The sequence below is a fragment of the Anopheles gambiae genome, chromosome 2 (genome assembly GCF_943734735.2).
Source record: "Anopheles gambiae chromosome 2, idAnoGambNW_F1_1, whole genome shotgun sequence".
NCBI classification, from domain to species: Eukaryota; Metazoa; Arthropoda; class Insecta; order Diptera; family Culicidae; genus Anopheles; species Anopheles gambiae.
The window spans coordinates 97042771-97060877 of record NC_064601.1 but is presented as its reverse complement, the minus strand read 5'-3'; the positions used below and the strand labels follow the sequence as shown (position 1 = coordinate 97060877).

The window sequence follows — 18107 nt, the reverse complement described above, 5'->3', positions numbered from 1 at the left end:
CACTCTATATACGGGCACAAACTGCGTGTTGAGGAAGGCAGTTGGGGGCAGCAACTGCACCAATTTGGACGAAAACCGCCTGCGCGCCGGCTGCTGCTGGCTGCAACCTGCTGCAGGATTGCCCTTTTTTGGAGCAGGATTCGGGACGGGATGAGTATGTTCCGGCCAAGTACGAACGGCTCAATTGCAGTCGTGTAATTGATACAGTTCCGCATGCAAAATGCTGGTTGGTGGGGTATATTTGTGTCATGTGTTTTGGTGAAGGTTTTTTTTTTGTGCGTGTTGTTCCACCTTCTCCCAGCACCAGCCGACGGTTCCTTAAACGGGTGCTGCTTTCTTTCCGCGTTGCCGTCGCAACCGCGACGGATGTTCTTGGTGTGCCGGTACGACAACGCTGTTGTGATGTGGCCGTGGTGAGTTTATAATGAGTGCGTACCACTGAGTGCATTTACACCACGGCATGTCCGTCGTTGGTTGCATCCCTCGGGGGAGATTGTAACGAGAAAATCCCCTTTTTTTCGTGATTTCGATTTCACTTTGTCTGTAGTCGCCGCCGTGGCCGTGGGTTTTGGGGCGATGATTTTTATTGTAATTTAATTGTGAACCTGCTGCTGCTACGTGTTCTACGTGACCAGATGGAACTGGGCCTTCTTTTTTGTACAGTGCAATGCTGCTATAGTTTTTACATGCACTTTCTGTTTTTTGTGATTTTTAGGTCCATGACCCACCAGCAAGCAGAGACGCTTTTGGGTTTCGGACGTTCGGGGTGTTACTTTTAGCATCCGCTACCGAAAGCAGGGCGGTTTGTTTTAAGGTTGCATCCGATGTGTATATGTGTGTGTAAGGTTTTACGTTTGCAACTGTCGGCTTACCCAAGGTGACGAATGGTTAATAGCGAAAGTGTTGAGTCAATTATGGCAGATCCATAATTCTGTTTTCGTCGTCCCGCCGCCCGTGTGTGTAACTTTCGAACGAAAGCGAAACCGTTCCGTTTTTGGGCGATCGTTCGCAAGATTTGGGCGGTTCGGTTTCGATCGATGGTGCGCGAGAAAGTGAAAAGAAGGATGCTGAGCTCTGGTGAGTTTGAATTCCCTGAAGTTCGACCGACCGGTAAATAATTATTAGCAACACAAGAAGGAAAGCTCTAAACACCTACAGCCACTAGACGAGGCTCGATGCAGCCAATGCCATACCAATTTAGCATCTACGATAGCAGGGGGTTGATTGTTTTTGCTTGCTTTATCACAATCGGGTTTGCCTCAACTGCACTTCACTCTCACTCGCCGGCCTGCGTGCGCCTGCCAGCCAGGTCCAGAGGGATACGGATACGGTCTCCCAAAGGAATCGAACCGAATGTGTAGCTGGCGATTTATGCGATGCGAGAGTGTGTGTTGGCTTGTTGTTTTACATTTTGCTGCTACATACATCTGATCGACCGGTTATGTTGTGCTGCAAACTGTATGTGTGTGTCATGGTATCATTTTTTTCCTCTGTAGCCGCGAAAAGGGCTGAAAAATCACTTGATCGTCGATTGCGTCGAACTGAACGATCGCCGCCACCGTCGCGCGATTTCTGGTTGTCGTCGCCCCGTGGCCCAGCGGGAGAACACTTTTCCTTCCCTGTTTCGTTTCCCTTTTTCCACATACACTCACACAACGGTTCGACATTCTTGCTGCTGCATTGGCAGATCTGGTCGATCGAGATCGAGATCGAGCAATGTCCAAGTACAACGCTCGTGCCATCGGTCGACCACAGTGGCGCGTGTGTGTTTTTTTTTCGTTTGTTAGTTCGTGGGAGTATTAAATGACCCTTTCTGGCTGGTCTTTCGGTGGGCCCATGATGACAAGTGGTAGCAGCAGCGTTCGGTGCCGTGTGTTTCCCCATTTGCCTGCACAGTGGTACGGCATTCCTAGAGCGGGGCTGTGGTCGCTATGCTGCTGCTGCTGCTGGGGCTGTTGCAAAATCAATTTATCGACATGTCGGCAAGGTTCGCGTCAGGTTGATGTGGTTGGCATGTGCACACGCGCGTCTGCAAAGCGTATGACACGTACGCACGGTGGTCACGACGGTGGTGGGTGGTGCGTCGGAGGGGTGAGGAGAGCTGTACTACATGAGGTGAAAATAGGGGTTTTTGCTGCGGTTCTAATTTGTGGGAAGGATACACGGTTTGTAAATATTTTTGAGTGAATGGAAAGATGAAGTGTAGCATGGTGTTTTGAGTGTGGCAAAATTAGAATGGATCACAGGAAAGCTCTAGTGTTGGGTTTCAGTAATCTTTCGTTGAAATTCATTTATACCTCTTGTCTTCAGTGATTAGTGACTCAAATTTGGAATCGACTCTTCAAAGATTAATGTATCTTCAAAGGTCCAGGAATCTCCAAAGATTCATGTATCTCCAAAGATTATTTAATTTCCAAGGATTTTTGAATCTCTAAAGATTAATTAATCTCCAAAGATTCATAAATCTTCAAAGATTCATAAATCTATACAATTTCTTTTGAATCTCCAGCAATGAGAGATATGATTCTCGGATTGAATCTCTAAAGATTCGTGAACCTCCAAAAATTCCTTCCGCCTATACAGGCTTTCGAGACTTGTTTAGTATCACGCAGCTAGATAATCAACTTTGCTACGTAAGGACGGGTACGAGTGTTCATATCAGTCTTGAACTCACGACGGACATGACCACTGCTGTACGGGACCGTCCCAGAATATGAATGTATCTTATACGGTTCATCATTCTATATAGATCTATGAAACTTAATAGAGTCATGAATCCCTTTAGCTGTTATTATGCATCTCTAGTCTCTGAAGATCTCTGATGATCTTCAGAAATTAATAAATCCACAGAGAATCGGAGAATCAAGAATTATCAGAATTATTTTAGAATTATGAATCTAAGGAGATTAATGCATCCTCAACATTGAGATTGAAATTAATTAATTCATTTCAAAGATTCGTTCAGATTCATGACACTGAATGAGAGTTCCTCGTCTCCAGTTTATAAGTTTTAAAGGACGGGTAACATTGTCCGTACTCGCTAGTGTAATGTCGATTTTCATTAGCGCATCTGGCGACGGCTGACCGAAGCATTTTGCCAAACAATTTGGAGCCGCTTCAATAAATATGTTATTTTTCCATGTTTTTTACTTTTACTGGACTGGAAAAGCATTGTAATTGATAGGTGAAGTATTTCAGCCATTTACGCATCAAAAACCGGTGAAAAACTACTTAAATTCGAGATCCGGTAGCCCATTCCCTCGATGACAAAAAAAAAAAGCTTCCACCAGCTGCCGGCAGATGCGCTTGTGAAAATCAAAACTACACTAGCGAGTACGGACAATGAATGTCCCCCGGCCTTTAGATAATTGTATTGTGTATTATTAAATTGGTGTTAAATTTTGGTTTTCTTTTTATAATATTTTTCATTTTACCTTTCCTATTACATCTTTTTATCTTTTAACGTGTGTTGTTTATTAGACTGAAAAATATTGAATATTGTCTTTAATTTGGAACCAAGAGCAGCAAAAAAGCATGAACATAAACATGAGTTTCGAAAAATCTACATCAGTAGAGCGTTATTTGCATCATTCTCGAGACATTCCATTTTCGCTTCTTCAGATTCCTTTCCTGATCATCTGATGATCAACACTTCCTGTATCTAACCCATACCATTCAGCCCCAAAAACCGTTACAAACCGTGAGATCGTCGAACGGTGGACGAAATCGCGTACATCTGAGACGAATACAGCATCCGCCTGTAGGTCGCCGTCCCGTTTGCCAACCCAGTCGCCCAACGCCAATCAACCGGCCAATCGTCGAACCGTGTACACTTGCTCCTAAAAACAGTGCCAAGTTTTGGGTCCATTCTCTTGCTTTTTTTTCCTGTGCCGTGAAATACTTTGGTTTTGTTTATCATCCGCCGAGGCTGCGGCGAGCCCCTCGCACGCCCGTCGGCGGCCATAATGAAAGAAAGTGCAAGCCGACAAAACACGAGCTCGCGCTGCTGAACTCATGCAAAAATGCAAATTAAATTAGTAAACGTGAAGCTAATTTTTCCCCGGCGACCCAAAACTTCGAGCACCCGCTCGATTAACAGACGCCATGTGCCGATTTCGGTGTTGCATAAGATGCGAGATGCGATGCGAATATTCGGCGAGAAGCAGTGCACTGGGGCAGCGTGGGCGCGAGGGTGGCGTGTATCCATAATACTTGCCTCCGCTATGCTGGCTCGGGATTTTTCCCATCCATCTCGAGCAGCCCTTTTTGGCTGTCCCCCCCATTCTCCTCCGATGTATAACGGTGCAGAGTGCAGATGCAACACGCGCCACGACGATGATGGTAGAAGAAATTGGGCCTCCCGGTGGTCGGTTTGGATGCTGGAATGGCTGCTGCTGCTGTTGTGTCATACCGAGGACAAGACAAAATTCAGATTTGTTGTATAAATTTCGCCGCTACATCGGTTCGCCCGCTACAATCGGCAGGAGCAGCCGGAGGGAGAAAGCGCAAGAGATTGCACTTTATTTGACTGGTGCGAAATTTCCATCACATTCACACACGGTCCCGCACAACACGTACATTACGAAATCCGCAAATCGAGCGGATTGAATCTGGATCGGGTGTCGTTTTGGATTATTTTCTTTACTGTTTTTTTTGCGCTCGAGTTTGGCGTTTCCGTTCGATTGCCCTCCGGGTTTGTGGAGTAGAAGAGAGCATCGAAAGCGGAATCGACATTTCGAGCATGTTGTTCCAGCAGCCGCATGCATGCGGTTGGGATGGGTGCTGGCTTGAAAAATGTTGCGATTCCCGTAATCTTCCGGTTGGGTTGTTGTATTTTGCGGCCTCGCGACGACCGTATTTCCCGTTTGGTCTTGCAGCCGTTACAGAACCGCCTGATCAACCGCAGTGCTGTTGATCATCAACCATTAAAATTGTGTATTTGTATCTGGGCGTGTGTGTGTGTGTGTGTGTGTATTTGCTCACATTTTGGGCCCCGGGATGTAGAGAGGAAACCCTTTATTTGGTGCCAAAAAGGGCAGTCCCGGGGTTTTGCTGGGGCTGCAATTTGCAATTCGGACGCAAACGTGTGTGCGTCGCCCGGGTTGTTGTTGATTTTATTGCCTTTTAATGATAAGGCGGTGTTTGTTTTGGTTTCCTCTTGGCTTCATTTTTTTTTCTCTTGTGGGAAGGTTTTACGGCCCCCCGGGACATTCGGTGGGTCGATGCTCCGGTGTGAGATGGATTGTGTTTTATTGTGTCAACGGTAGAAGGTCGCGCCGCCGTTGCTGTGACTCTTACTCAATATTTGGGGTCGATTTGAGCGAGTGAAAAAATTCACACTTTTTGTGTAATGATGGCGACGAACCTCTCCCCCGGTGCTGTGGCTTGGGCTGGCCACTGTAATCAGTGTATGATAATTTTGAAGTGACGCTCGGGAGACACCTTTTAGACGGATGATGATGTAATTAGAATGCCGATCGTTGAATGATTCAATCAAGATTGGTAGGTCTTAATTAGGCTTTGGATATTAGGCTGCGGCTGTTTTTTTTTCTTAAGAAGGTTCGAAAAACAATTAAGCAATTTGGGAGGGAATATAGAGGTTAATTGGGGCTTTCAGCGGGTTTCACATGACACTGCAAAGTTATCGGAACAAGTATCATCAATAGTGCTATTTGCAGATAGGAGATTGAAATCATAGTTAAATGTTCCGCTACATTTAAATGCCTACTAAGCGACGAACTGATCAAGTTTTTTTTTTAAATATTTGTATTCAAAATTTTTGATGCTCTTACAAACAAAAATCATAATTTTATACAGGGTTTTCCAGGTGTTCTCATAGTTGTCGGGAACTTACTTGATTCTTATTGGAAGTGAACTTCATATGTTGGAAATTGGACTCTACGTTGGAAATTGGTTGGAATCAAATAAAAGGGTGCTATAGAATCCAATTCACATTACATTAAGATTATTTCGCGTATGAAAGAGTCAATAAAGTGTCCCACAGCTATGAGAACTCATGAAAAGCCCTGTAATACTAGATAATGTCTATCAACATTTAAAAATATTCCCAAGGCTTAAACAATGTGATTTATGTGTTTGCACACCATAATTTCCATCATCCCCGTGGATCATCATCCTTAATTGAGCACATTTCCCAACGTAGTGTATCTTTGGGTTGAACAAAAACAGAAAATCTCACTTCCCGTCAAAACAAACATCAAATTAAAAGAAGAAAAAAAGCATAAATCTTTCACCCGGTCGGTGCGAAATTATTATCGCTGTATAAATAGAAAAAAAAAACAAACCGCAGCCAACGGTCCTTTAACGCGCACGGAAATCGACCTGTTTGCGGTCGGGTGTCCTAATCAAATAAAAAAAAACATCAACACACCCTGCCTTCCGTTTGCTATTCATTCGCACGTGACCACAACTTCTCAATTCCTCCGGGAGACAGTGTTTTGCAGAGTTCCTTCCCCGCGCGCGCAAAGAGTTAAATAACTCGCCCGCCCGTGAAGTGAGCGTAAAGTTAATAAGCGGTCCCATTGTGTATGCTAGGGGTGACAACCGTGACCGAAATGCAACGCGCTGAAATCCCTTTTTGTGTGTGTGTGTAAACCCCTGTAAAGCACACGCAGGATGCGCCCAAACCGCGCACTGTGCAGCTTCGGTTGTGCAATTAACACAGACCCCTTTAGCGGTGCAATATGTGAAAGAGTGTCTTCTTCGTGCAGTTTTTCCCCCTTTTCACAAATGAATGGCAGCATCTTACGCGTTGAGATTTTGGGAAAATGCGTGCGCAAATACAGTGCAAACAAACAAAAAAAAAAAGGTCATAAATTGTCATTCTGAAGGAAAATGAATGAAATTGAACAACCGGCACGGTGCGAGGGAAAATCTCGTCGCTTGTTTGTAATTGTTTGTTTACACATTGCGATTGAACATGGCAGTGGCGCGTGCGTTTCGGTTTTGGGATGGGAAATGCCTCCGTTTAATGTCGTTAGTTGCCACCGGTTTATGCGCGTGGAGTTTTTTTTTGTCCAACTTCTTCTGTTCACTCTTCTCCTCTTTCGAAACCAAATCACGGCACCGCGGGTGAATGTGCACCAAAAGGGCAATAAATATTATTTTGTGAGAGGTTAATCGACTGCGTGCACGTGGCCATATTTGGCTCCGAAGGCAAAGCAAGAAGCGGCAGCACTTGCATGGTAAATTTATTGAGAGTCGTTGGGTTTGTGTCTGTGCGCGAAGCATAACCAACTCCAACTATGCATGTGAATGCTCCGCGTTTGATGCTTCTTCTGGCTCTTAGCACTTAGCACAAGGGGGAAGCAGACAGGTCAGAACCCTCGTCCCGGCACATAAACATAAACCTTAATGGTACTAAAGCACTCCACGTCCCGTGCGCAATTGGTGGGAGCTTTGGGGGCTGGCGTTATTATTATTACGTACCCACTGCCGGGCCAAGCCTTTCGACATCTCGTCCTCGCGTCCCTCTAGACCTGTGTGTGCAATATTGGTGCAACGAAAAGAGGGTTGTTCGCGCACTAGGGGGGAAGACGACATAAAACACCATCACCCTATACCAGCAGCGGGACCTCTTGAGAGATGTGATCTTCCGTGCGCCGTTTTGTAGGATCTGGTGCCTTTTTTTTCTTTTTCTTCATGCACAGTCTAGCTTCGGCACGCGGCCTATCACAAAGCAACGATCTACGAGCTCTAACTATCGCGAGGCTCTAATCAGGGATCCATAATGCCTTTCCACCCATCAAGTCCCCGTTCGCTCGCGCAAAGCTTCGAAGTTGCGTTCTTTAGTCGAGAAGAGCGACAGACAGTCTTGGGAGCAGCAGATCGGAAGGGATTTGATGTGGAAAGGAGCATCATTACGATCGTTGATAAGATGATTTACCGTATGTAAGGGGCTCCGTTGGAAGATGACGATGGTGTGGTGTGTATTGGCTTCTGCTGAGGTTTTGTTGTCACTCTTCCCTGGAGCTGCTGATGTGTGTGTGTGTGTGTGTGTGTTTCTCCGGCAAAAGGAGTTCTCTTTCCCGCAGGTCCTCCTGCAGGAACTGCCGTGTATGTGCTTTATTGCATCTGTTTCCCAAGTTCCTCGTGTTTTATGTTCCCCTCTTTCTGCCTCGCTTCCTCGCGTCGTAAATGATCCATCTAGCAAGGCGTACGTTAAATTGCTTAATTAATTGCAACGGTTTCCGTCGGTCGCGAGAAGATTTGATTAACGTTTGAAGCGTCCCATGCAGCAGCGTGTGGTGTAGATTAATTGATGAGTGGTGCATATCAGGCGACACGTATGCTTAAGTCGTGTACGTGTGTGTGTGTGGGGAGAAAAACCATGAATGGGTTGGCTGATTTTTCATTCCCCTGAATGAAGGGAAATGTGAAATTAAGACGTACTTAGAATCGTATAATCATTCCCCGCTATGGTGCGCCAATTAAAGGTTTCTTGTTTTGTTATCTTAAGTGTTGAGGAATTGAGATAAGATTGTGATGAGTTTGCGGGACGTGATTGAAGAATGAGGTTAGAGCAATGAAAGGCTTTTCAATGGAGGTAAATTAGATTGTTGGAATTAAATCTTATGCGTTTTCAAACCTTCGTTTTTAGACTTCAAACAAATGGAAAACTGTATTCATGTACATGGAAGGCATAAAGAATCCGAATAACTTAAAATATCCTTTCTGAATAACTAAAGAATACATGAAGTACATCAGATAAAGGCAAGACACACTGAAACAGTAAGAATATACTCCAAAAATGAGAACAAATGATGCGAAAACAAAAAAGATCGATGAAAGCTTAAAAGATCATGTAAATCACTTGAAAACTCCGATATGCACTCAATCATGTTTCAGTAAATTAGTCTCATTGACAGTTTACCGATCACTCCAGCGAGCGATATGCTGCTGACGCATGCGTTGACACACATTTCACCCACCGGGCCCTTCTCTTTTTCCCTTCGCTAAGGATGCGCAAAGTGAAGGTGGAACCTTGGCTCGGTTTTGCGCCAGTTCAAGAGCATTCCAAGTGAAAAGTGAAATGGGGTAGCGTTGTATTCCCAGCGCATCCTCATGGGTGCAATTTTCTCCCGGCCAAAGGTTAATGCTACCTGTTGGAAATCGGGCCACAGTTCCAAGTGGACGCGATCGATTGTTTGCCGATTGAAATGAGTTCCGCATGTGGTACACTTCATCAAACAACTCATGCAGTTTAATTTGACGAACCTATGCTCTGCTCTGTTCGAAACCTCAACAGAAAGGCCTAATTTGACACGGTGCACACATACATGATTTTCGTACGCGTGCGCCCACCCAAACAGTCCAAAACGCAACCCCGCGGGGGAAAATGGAGTGCTGACCGACCGCGTTCCGATGGTCATGGCGCGGCGCGTGAGACTTCAAGGCTAAACATGTCAAATTAGGAACGCTCTCTTCCGGCCCGACCCCGGTCAGCGCAACTCTAACCACCAAACGAGGCAATGTCACCGTCTCCGGATGGGCAACGCTGAGTGTGGGCAGCTGCCCCGGCCCAAAATGTGTAGCAAATGCGAGAGAGATGCGCGTTGTAGCGATCGTTAAGTGTTTATAGTGCGGGAGATGCCAAATCAAATCAATACACTACGAGGCAGAGCGGTGCGGAGGTACACAAAATCAATCGCCCATATGCTGGGCGTCGTCCTCCTCCCGCACAACCCCATACGCTCCAATGCTCTCTGCACCGTTATGCCTTATGTGGTGCTGCGGTGGTTGGTTCCAATTGAAAGTAAACTTTGAACTATTTGCTGACCCACTTTTCGGCTGAGCCGGGGAGAGGCATAAACAAATAGGAAAACCCGGCGATCGTCTCGGTGGACTTTTGTGTCAGAATGCATTGTTATTGCTCCAGCGGTGCTGGTTTTGTTGGGGGCTGTTGTGCTGGAGCGGTCGGTGGGGCCGTGGCCGCTCAACACTCACGACACACGCCGGCGCCGACGGCGTGCGCGCGCACCGCGAATGTGACAGTAGTAAGCGCGTTCCGAAATCCGTGTGACCCGTGCCACTCACTTTCGGGTCTCGCGCACCCTTCTCGCCCTGATGAACTAGTTGGTTCTTAGGGGGAGACACTACCACCACCGGCCCACCGAGAGGAGGGCACGAAGCGGGCGACAGTTCTTTCGAAGGGTTTCGCCACCCACATGCACGGGCGGCTAAATCACGGCAGTTCCCTTCCGTCCACGACCGTTATAAATCAGTGCAACGAGCTGCTGAAAGCGAACGGGCTGACTGCGTTGGGAAATTTTTGAGGACCATTTTTAGATGAATTGATTGGTTTTTGGTTTATGGGCTTTTTTGTTTGTTGTTGAGCGGGATGACTGGTCCCCTCGGTCTGTGAAACACGGGCAGAGTTGGGAAATGCTGTACACCGGAGTTGCTGTTTGGAAGTTCTGGGCAGTGTGGCAGTGCGTCGATCATGTCACGTCGTTTGCTGATGGCTTTGATTGCGTGTAATTATGGGCAAGGTTGTAGATGGGCATGGGCTTTAATGTTAATATGATTTTTGACAGGCTCAATTGATGGTTTCGAAATTTGGTTAGCTAAGGAGACACCCCAACATATCCAAATTATTAACAATCCTGAATAAAGATTCATGGTAATGAATCGCAATGTCGAATCTAATGTTGAAGTTGTAAATGGACTATAATATTCAGGTAATGATGTAGAAATGTGAAAGAATTCTAGAAGTTGTCTTATGCTGAAGAATTGTAAAATGTACATTGAACATTCAATTCTATTCAAGACAATTCAATAACAAGAACACAAGAGCTCAATAGTGAACTTTTCTATATAAAGAATCTAAAACAATGCATCAACTCGACAAAGAGGTGTCTCGATTGAAAGAATAGAAAAGGTTTGATATTCATTAAGTTCCTAAAAATTCAGTTTAAATAATTTGAATTGGTTTCTTTTGTGCGTTTATTGAGAGCCTATGTTAATTGATATTGTTGATTAGTGAAATTATTATAAATTATTTAATTTCATCGATCGATTTGATGTCTGTATTTCTGATTTTGAACCTTAAGGTGAAGATTTCGCCGGAGTCGAAATCGGACTAACAGCCGAACTCGGATTGGAGTCGTGGATGATCCAGAGAGTATATCATATATTCAGTGATAATTCAAACGACGTTGAAGCTCAGTATAGCGAACAGTTGTAATTGATTTTAACCCTTGTTCCAACTATTTTCATTTCTTGTTGAGTATTTTCTTCGCCCGATTGATGCCCTAACCACTCACTATTTCGAATGGCTCTCAGACAATCGCACAAATATACTCTACGGGTGATCTTATAAATTTTCATTTTTGGTACAATTTCTACAACACCTCCCCTGCGGTGCGAACGAAACTTTAATTAGAAACGGAGAAATGCTAGAAAACTCACGCTAGATGCGGGCAGCATTGGTGTCAAAGAATTGTACAAGAAAAAAAAACAAAAACTTGTAAAAAACACACACATAAATGCAACTTTCAATCTCACTCAACAAACGTACACGTCGCTCTCCGCTCGTTCCTGCTGGGCCTGGGAGACCACCAGCCGCCATCGCTGGACCGATATCTTCGATCGGTTTCCAATTTCTTGTCACATAAATTTATTGACACACTTATAAAACTGTCCAACATCAATTAAGCCAAATGGAGTGGTTTTATTGATGTACAACTTTCCGATTCCCGGCAACTGGTAAAGGCTACGAACCGGGCACTGGGTACAAGAGATATTTGGCTGCACGCAGGAGGAGAAGGGCGCATTTCGGTTCGAGTTTCAGAGTGCGCTTCCTTCCTTTCTGTTGGCAGCCTGGGAGCTCGGTGGGTGGTGACACGTGTATATTTTTTTGCGTGTAACGGCTTCCTAACTGGAGGGAGGGTGATTTATGAAAACGGCAGGCGCCTCAATGCGCCCATGGTAGTGTGTGGCACCGGGGTTTTAATGCGTGTTTTTCAATTAATTCATTTTTCTTCCCGGCCTTTTTTTATTTCCCTCCCATCCCCAATGTTACATACATTGATGGATGCTGTGTCTGTGGAGAGCTCCCTATCTTGCGTGAAAATCTTGCCGCTCTAAAGCGTGACTGGAGGAAACAAGAGAAGATAATGAAGCGATTAGCATCGCGAAGATAATTCGTCTTGGGGCGTTATGGATGAGATTGATTAGCCAGTGCAGTGCCCACTGGTGCCCAGGGTGTGTCAGTTTGCTTGCACTGGTCTTTGAGTTTTAAAGCGTTGAAAGTTTGAGATTGAACATTGATTTTAATAGCGAAAACTGTGTCTTTTTTATGCCAGTTTGAATTGATGCAGGTTTGATTGGAGTAGCCTGCAGGTCAAATTTCATTGTCTAAAGTTGCTTCCATAGAGACATTGGCCGCATGAGATCTCTAAGATCTTAATTCAATTCAATGCTAAGATACATGCAGTAGTATATCAGAAATTTGACATTTTTTGGTTTTATGTTGTTCTTTAGACATGGGTTGGCTCATTTTGTGAATATGTATGCAATCAACTTCCTAAAACCATGTTGCAAATGTTATGTTTATATGGTACAGCTTTCTTTGTCCAAGTCTTCTTAAAAATTAAAGATAAAGCACGACTGCGTGTTTGAATTCGTATATCCTTAATTACACCAATTTGTATTAAGCAGATGTGTAAGTAACGTTCGTTCGGAAATAAACATTATCAAAAAGGGCCGCCAACAGTTGGATCGATACATCGAACCTCATCGTCCCAGAGGAGTGGCGCAAACCGATCGGCTGATCGTCCGGATCGTTTTCTGCGCAGGAAAAAGGGGCCTGAGCAATCTCCAATTCATTCGCCAACCAACAGCAGGAGGTGCCAGGCAACCGCGAGACGACTCGTAACTTATTGGCGATGGTACCACTGATTTTTTATTACGAAATTACATTCTTTTAATTTCTCGCATCTCGTGTTTCGCGCGAAGTACCAACGAGTAAATCAGACCTGGTACGTTTCTTTTTTTTCGGTTGGGTGAAAGGTTAAGAAATCACCCCAAATCAGATTACCATTATGCTCATGAGTGCGCAAACTCAACCCCGTGTGCCGTTGTACTGCAGCTGCATTTTGTCTGGGTAGCGAGCGAGAAGAAATCGATCCCGGTCAGCTATAATTTAGCATGCGCAATCCCATTAATGATGGTGTGTAGCGGTGTGGTGATACGAATAAAATTCACAGTAAATAAGAAATGGGCCATTTTTGTACGGTGTTTTTGTAGGCTTGTTTTTTGTTGTTGCCAAAATTATGTTTTACCGGACATTTCCTTTTTATCTTTTTGCAACGGAAAGTTGATCAGGTTACGGCAGACAGGACTTGCGCACACGTGACTTGTAAGGCAAATCCTTGGAAAAAGAAATGAATTTCGTTAAAAATAGGTTACCGAGAACCACCTTATTATAGCACGTACTCGGTTGTAGGGTTGCACCGACGCGATCTCTTGAACGCACCCAGAGCCCCCCAGCAGCTGTCGATCGTTTGACGCGCTTGAAGGTGCGTTTCGGATCCGGATTTTCGGACGATCCGGCTGAGGGTCGCACGTCATCGGTAATGGCAGATTATTACGTAAACAATAGCATCCAGCAGCAGGGACGGCTGGACCAGCGCGAAGGTTCCCAATTTAACCGGGGATTATCCGGACACGATGGAACCGTAAAGTTCGTAATGTCCAATGCAACGCACGCGACTTCACCAAAAAAAAAGCCGTCGTTCCGAGGCACGCTTAATCTTGGTGTAATGAACGGTTTTCACTTTCGATGCGAACACTCAAGGTTCCTCGCCACGACGACGCTCTCTTGTGCTAGCCGGCGGGCGAGAATGGTAAGAATTCTATCCGTTTGCCGGGCGATTGGTGGTTGCGTAATGGGCTCGATACGTACAAACTGCACTATTGTCCACGGGTACTAGCACTCCCACACGGACTCTTTCCCCGGTCCGAAGAAGTTCAAGGTGAATGGACCGGGAGATGCAGAACTTTGGTGGCGCCAGTGATTGACAGCAATCGATCTAGTTCTTTTTTTTATGGCATGCGATGGAAAGTCAACCTACGCTGCTGCCTTCTTGCGACGGGCCGAAAGATCATGACCACAAGTAGGTAGGTGCGTAGTAGTAGCGTCACTCACCGCGTTAGATCTCAAAAACCTCAAAACAGTTATGAGTTGCGAAAGATCACCATTGACCCTGGTTCTTTCGATCTCTGCCTGAGGGGCGGGAGGGGGCGAAAATAATTGGAAGGTTTGATTTTTCGCGCCCGAAAGAACGTGAGATTCTTGAGCGTGTTGATGCTGGGACCGGCGGCTGAGGCAGCCATATTTGGCGAACCTTTTTGACACCCGTTAAATGTTGGAGCTATTTTTTGTATGTGGACCTCTTTCTCATTCTCTATCTCGGTAACGGTACTTTTTGGGAAGGGAAACACATTACTCTCTGCCTCATTCTCAGAACCGTGCGTTCCTAATGGTTCTAAAAATGGTATTCTGGCCCCGAAATGCCGAAATCGATCAGTGAGGCGGCGCTGACCACGGACGCGCCGGTACCGCGTGCCCGCCGGCACGCGAACCGTGTGCCAATTTCTGGGCCAATTTCTCACGCATGTACATGAACGCCCTGGCGTGTGCGTGTGCGAGTGGTTCGCTAAAAAGGTTATCAACATCTGTGGGTCGGGTTGTCTCCGCATGGCGGGAGGGTCACGGGACTTTTTTTGCCAGCACCGCAACGGAAGTGAGACAGAATTCGTTCGCGTCCGAAAATGAAAGACACCGATCGGTTTTAATTTATGGCCAGCGCTCGGCAATATTGGTCGGTCAATAAAGATAAGCTGTAGGGAGCGAAAGAAGAGGGAGGTGGAGGGAGGATCGCAGGTTCGCAGCGTCTCGGTTTGGCTGGGATAGAACGAGAACGAAAGGAACGCGACCATAAATAGTGACTTTATCTTGCGCGATTTCGTTGACAGTTTTGAGCATTCGAGGGAAAGGAAGTTGTTATAACCGTTTTCGAGCGAACCCGCGCGCCGATCGGTTGACCCGTGGAAGATAACCTCATAACGAGCGCTGGATTTTGTTGTTGTTGAAACTGGAAAGTTGTTGGGCGAATTTGCATGAATGAAGTAATCTAAGGTGAAGCAAATTTTGGGTCCAATTTATGGTAATTTAAACGTGTTTATGTTGATAAAAGAGCTACCTCAGTTTTGGAATAATTAGAACTTGTTATAAGCGAAACATTAGAGTGATTAGGAGATAGTTTAAAGTGCCGTTTGTCATCTAATTTTTAGAGCTCAAAAATTGGAAAAAAGCTCAAAAAATATATTATGATCATGTCAATACATTTTATTTAGCGTCACATTACGAGGATATAACAAAAAAAAATGTTTTAAAGAGTATTACATCTTCAAAGGCGAGTAGGCTAGACCGTAAGAACTATACAGTTTTTACTTGTTGAAACAAAATTGTTGGATGTGATTATAACAAAAAAGATAACACTATTAGACATCAGGAAACTCTGATTTAGATTCTTGAATCTGATTGAATCATCAAAGTGGATATCGGAATCTGAGTCTCTAATTTTGAGATTAATGAATCTTCAAAGTTTTATGAACAATTAGGGATTTATTACTATTTTCGAGTGTATGATTTTTTGTAAATTCTTCTTATTCTTATTCTTATTCTTCTTCTTCTTCTTCTTCTTCTTCTTCTTCTTCTTCTTATTCTTCTTCTTCGGCTCAACAACCGTTGTCCGTCTAGGCCTGTTTGTACTACTTGTGGGCTTGGCTTTCAGTGACTTATAGATTACCCTCCGTAGTATGATAGTCAGTACTATGTATGGCGACACGGTCCATTTGGGCTTGAACCCATGACGGGCATGTTGTTAAGTCGTACGAGCTGATGACTGTACTGCGAGATATACTTTTGTAGATTCATGATTCATTTGACTATATAAGCGATTTGAATAGGTTTTCATGTTTTCCTATGAAAGTATTGAAGTATTCCTTCCAGAGTTTCTTTTTTCGTAAGATCAGATTTACTCGTGTATTAGATACTACAAACATTGATATCGCTTTAGGAATATCCATAATAATAGCTTTAGATATCCATTAATCTCTATAAATAGTATGAGAATTTTGACTCCTTAGAGATTCATGTATTTTTGGAAATTCGATGAGAGACCAGAAACAAACACATCTGAAGTTTCACATCAATAAACCTTTATAAAAGATTCTTGAAGTACAACATTGAATATACCAACAAATATAAAGCAGTAACTTACTCACTTACTTCCATCAAGAATTAATCTGCAACAAATAAAATCCTCGAAAAGCTTTTCGTTTAGAACAGCGTTTTAGAACATTCTGTAACCACCACAGACACAACAGTGATCTAACTCCTACCAAGAATATCCAAAAGCAGAAACACAAACAGGGTGTGTGACTCACCGCAAAGGTGTGCGGTGCGCAAACAAATCCGCAAGGGTCAGAGCATACGCATTCTTCCATTACGCACGTACGCGCGCACCCCACGCCGGTGGAAAAAAGGGCCTACCCACCAGCCAGACCATCGGACCACCGACGAAGCCGTGTGTGATGTCGAGTAATATCAGCAATAAAACTGATCCCGTTCGTTTTGCATGTGTGTGTATGCATGAGAGTGTTCTGAATCGAACCACCGCTCGTCGCGCGCCACTCGACATGACATGAAATTGATTTCAGTTCAATTGCGCCCCGTTTTCAACGATGCCGGCGCAAAGTCCCAGACGATGGCACACAGCAAGAGTTCGATGACACTTTAATGTGTATTGATCGGTGGTGTGGTACGCCCGAAGATGCTTTTCTCTCTCTCCCCGCGAGGATCCTCCGGATATCGGGAACGTGCATAAATTTAAGCCCAACCCCTTTTCCCTGGACGGTGGACCCGGGCCAAAGATTCGTCCTGGCTCGGGTGATAAATGATGGGGGGTGGCGCGCCTGGTAGTTTGCAGCCTATTTATTCCTCTACCTCCGCTTCGGGGGTCTTCCATCAACCCATTTCTTACCCCTGCGCAACACACTAAAACACGTCGTGATCGATATTTCGTTTCAGATGCAGATGCAGTCGGATGCGCTACCGGACTGTGGGCTGACGGTGGGGCCGTTTGCGCCGACCGCAGCCGACCGTTTATCATCGGCGCACGGCGGTAGCGGCAGCATCGAGAGCCTGATCGACCATTACCTCGGGCCACTGTATCCGGACTACGCGGACCACACGCGCCCGATGCTGATCCGGCAGGCGCGCGATCTGCTCGTGTGCACATTTCACGGCGATCTGGAGCGGTTCGAGGGCGACTTCCTGCGTCCGGCCACCGATATCGTTCGCGAGCTGCGATGCGCTTATCAACGCGGCAAGGTAAGTAGCGGAGTGGGGAGGAAGAAATACCGTCGCTCACGGTGGGTTATTTTTCCTTCAGAGGCGCTTCGGTTCCAAGCGTATGTGGGTTATGTAATTTGCATAATTCGAAACGAGCGCTCTCTCGACAAAACCCGCCGGGAGTGTGTGTAGAACGTTACCGGGGTAGCAGAGAGAGAAAATAGGCCACATCCCGCAGCTGCCCCTATATGTATGTGTGTGTGTCTGTGTGCTCCAAAGCTCCAAAACTAGTTCATAGAGCCATCGGTGATGCGTTTGAGGCTCGGTGAGCTCTTAGCGTAGTTCCAAATCGCACCCGACTCGCCGGCAGAGCAGCACTGAGGATGATAGCGAAATCGCCTTTGGGCATGCGTCGTCGATCGTGCGGTGACCGTATCGTAAAGTAGCATGAAAAGGAAATGGGGTCCACTCATTAGCTGGACAGCGAGTGGGACAAGAATTTTATGTCGATCCCCCAGTGTTGAGCTGAGCTAATTTCGTTTGCGCAGGCAACGAAAACTCCGAATGGGAAACATTCCAATCGAAGGAGCTATTTTTCAACGACAGTTCAGTATGCCATTTGTGGAACAGTTTTTGGCGAGTTGGTTTTTTTTTTGGCTAAGGTGTTGAAGCGGGTTTTGCGTAATGATAAAGATTTGTTTTTGCACGATTAATAAAGCGGCAG

At 45.3% G+C, this 18107-nt stretch overlaps 1 protein-coding gene across 6 annotated transcripts in view; it reads left to right on the top strand.

Moving 5' to 3' along the window:
* LOC1276854 (uncharacterized) overlaps positions 1-18107 on the top strand; it is a 276309-nt gene that overhangs the window by 56772 nt on the left and 201430 nt on the right. For all 6 annotated transcript variants that reach the window (XM_061643829.1, XM_061643825.1, XM_061643826.1 and 3 more), the window contains one exon: positions 17120-17422. In XM_061643829.1, coding sequence (XP_061499813.1) covers positions 17120-17422 — 303 coding nt within the window. The remainder of the gene's footprint in view (positions 1-17119; positions 17423-18107) is intronic.